This window comes from Octopus bimaculoides, chromosome 14, assembly GCF_001194135.2.
Source record: "Octopus bimaculoides isolate UCB-OBI-ISO-001 chromosome 14, ASM119413v2, whole genome shotgun sequence".
NCBI classification, from domain to species: Eukaryota; Metazoa; Mollusca; class Cephalopoda; order Octopoda; family Octopodidae; genus Octopus; species Octopus bimaculoides.
The window spans coordinates 12295306-12297238 of record NC_068994.1 but is presented as its reverse complement, the minus strand read 5'-3'; the positions used below and the strand labels follow the sequence as shown (position 1 = coordinate 12297238).

The window sequence follows — 1933 nt, the reverse complement described above, 5'->3', positions numbered from 1 at the left end:
CGACCTTGGTGACATTTGAACACAGCACGCAATGAGTTAGGAAGAAATGCCGTTAAGCATCCGACGAGTTAGCAATTCTGCTTTGCTCGCCGCCTTAATAATAATAATAAAAACTAATGGTTTAAATTTTTTTTAAAAGCTTCATTTCGCTTATAAACACTTAACGATAACGGTGGGGGGTAAAGACTCAATGGTTATTCAGTTTACAGTTATTTTAACAATCAACTTCTAAAACCCAATCACCCACATACACTGCTCACAGTCACAGTTTATTGGATGTTCATGTTATTTTTTTCTCTTGGCATAACTTTCACTTACAATCACACGTATTTTTAATAAGGGGGGGAACCTAGTAGAGAAGGGTGGTGGTTATTATTGATGTTGTTCGCCTTCGTGCACATTGCAGTCACACCTTTTTTTGTGAGAGGGGGGTGAGGACGTGTATAAGCTGTACGGACGGAAAGCTTACATTTGAATTTTTCTTTTTCGCTTGTCTTGCAGTTAACAACGTTTAATCGTATCTTTCATAACATTCTCATATTTTCCACTTAATATTTTTTTCACTGATCTAAATGTATTTAATGACCAATTAATAGTCACAATATCGCTTTATTATATTTCACAGCCTTTATTTATTTATTTATTCATTTATTTTTACGGATACAGGAGAGTTAGATTAAAGAACGGATTAACAATGTTAATCAGCTTACAACCGCTACATTTTTTTTTTTTTAGAATTTAATTAAAGTCAGTTATAGACACTGTTCTTTACAATCACACTTAATGACTATTCAGTGCAGGTGGTACAGACTATAGTGTTGTTGTTGTTGGTGGTGGTGGAGGTTGTAACTGTAAGAGCGGTTGGGTGGATGGATGGACGGTGAAAGAGAACGAAGTACGAGAAAATAAATTAGACATACACACACGTAACATATGATGTGACAGTATCAGGAGCCTGCTTGTATATAATATTATGTATGTGATAATCCGAAGTGATTATCAAATGAATTTGTTGGTGTGTTCGATAGGTGTGTGTGTGTGTATGCAATATAAATGCATAATATATATGTATGCAGTATGTATACATTCTCTTTCTTTCTTTCTCTCTCTCTCTCTCTCTTTATATATATATATGTGTGTATATATATATATATTGACAGCAAGAGCGACAGAGAGATAATGATGAATATAGATCGATACATAGAGACAGAAAACATAGATACAAACATATAGATTAACAAATCAATATATAGAGAGAGAAAGAGAGAGACAAACAAATCAATAGATAGACGAGTAGATCAATGAACAAATCGATAAAAAAAAATAATAGCCCAACAGGTAGAGCAATAGATAGGCAAATACACAAATCGTTGTTACAACGACAGGTAGAAAAACAGAATAAAAGAAACAGATCAATATGTATGCAGGTGTGTGTGTGTGTGTGTGAGTGCAGATAGATAGATAGATAGATAGATATGCATGCATATATGTATGCATGCCTATATGTATGTATAGACAGTGCGAGAGAAGTAATATATACATTCGTAATTAGAGAGAGAGAATGAGAGAGATTGGCAAAGAAATGAGAAAGAGAGACACGAAGAGAGAAAACGATAGACAAGCGACAGACAGTTAAATATAAACAGCTTGACGAATAGCTGGCTGGATATTACATATAAACAGCAGAAAAGCTAAGGTGATAAAGGCCGCCGTTCTTACCTCCGAGAATCAGCACACGAGCACGCCGTCCACCATCGGCCATGTTAGTCATTCCAAATCATGTGACTGAAACTCTTTGCAGACAGACCGGCAGGGAGGGAAGGAAAGAGGGAAGAAGGGAGGGAGGGCGAGTGGGGGGAAAGGGAAGGGGAGGAAGAGGAGGATAAGGTTTTGAATGAGCTAGAGGAGGGAAAGGGAAAGAGGAGGAGAAGGA

The 1933-nt window shown here is 36.6% G+C and overlaps 1 protein-coding gene across 3 annotated transcripts in view; it reads right to left on the bottom strand.

The window, feature by feature from the left end:
- Positions 1-1847, bottom strand: part of LOC106872620 (dTDP-glucose 4,6-dehydratase) — a 118039-nt gene extending 116192 nt beyond the window's left edge. For 2 of the 3 annotated variants that reach the window (XM_052972675.1, XM_052972677.1), the window contains exon 1: positions 1720-1847. In XM_052972675.1, coding sequence (XP_052828635.1) covers positions 1720-1771 — 52 coding nt within the window. In that variant the 5' untranslated portion in view covers positions 1772-1847. The remainder of the gene's footprint in view (positions 1-1719) is intronic. The other variant, XM_052972676.1, reaches the window with a different exon arrangement.
- Positions 1848-1933: the final 86 nt, after the last annotated feature.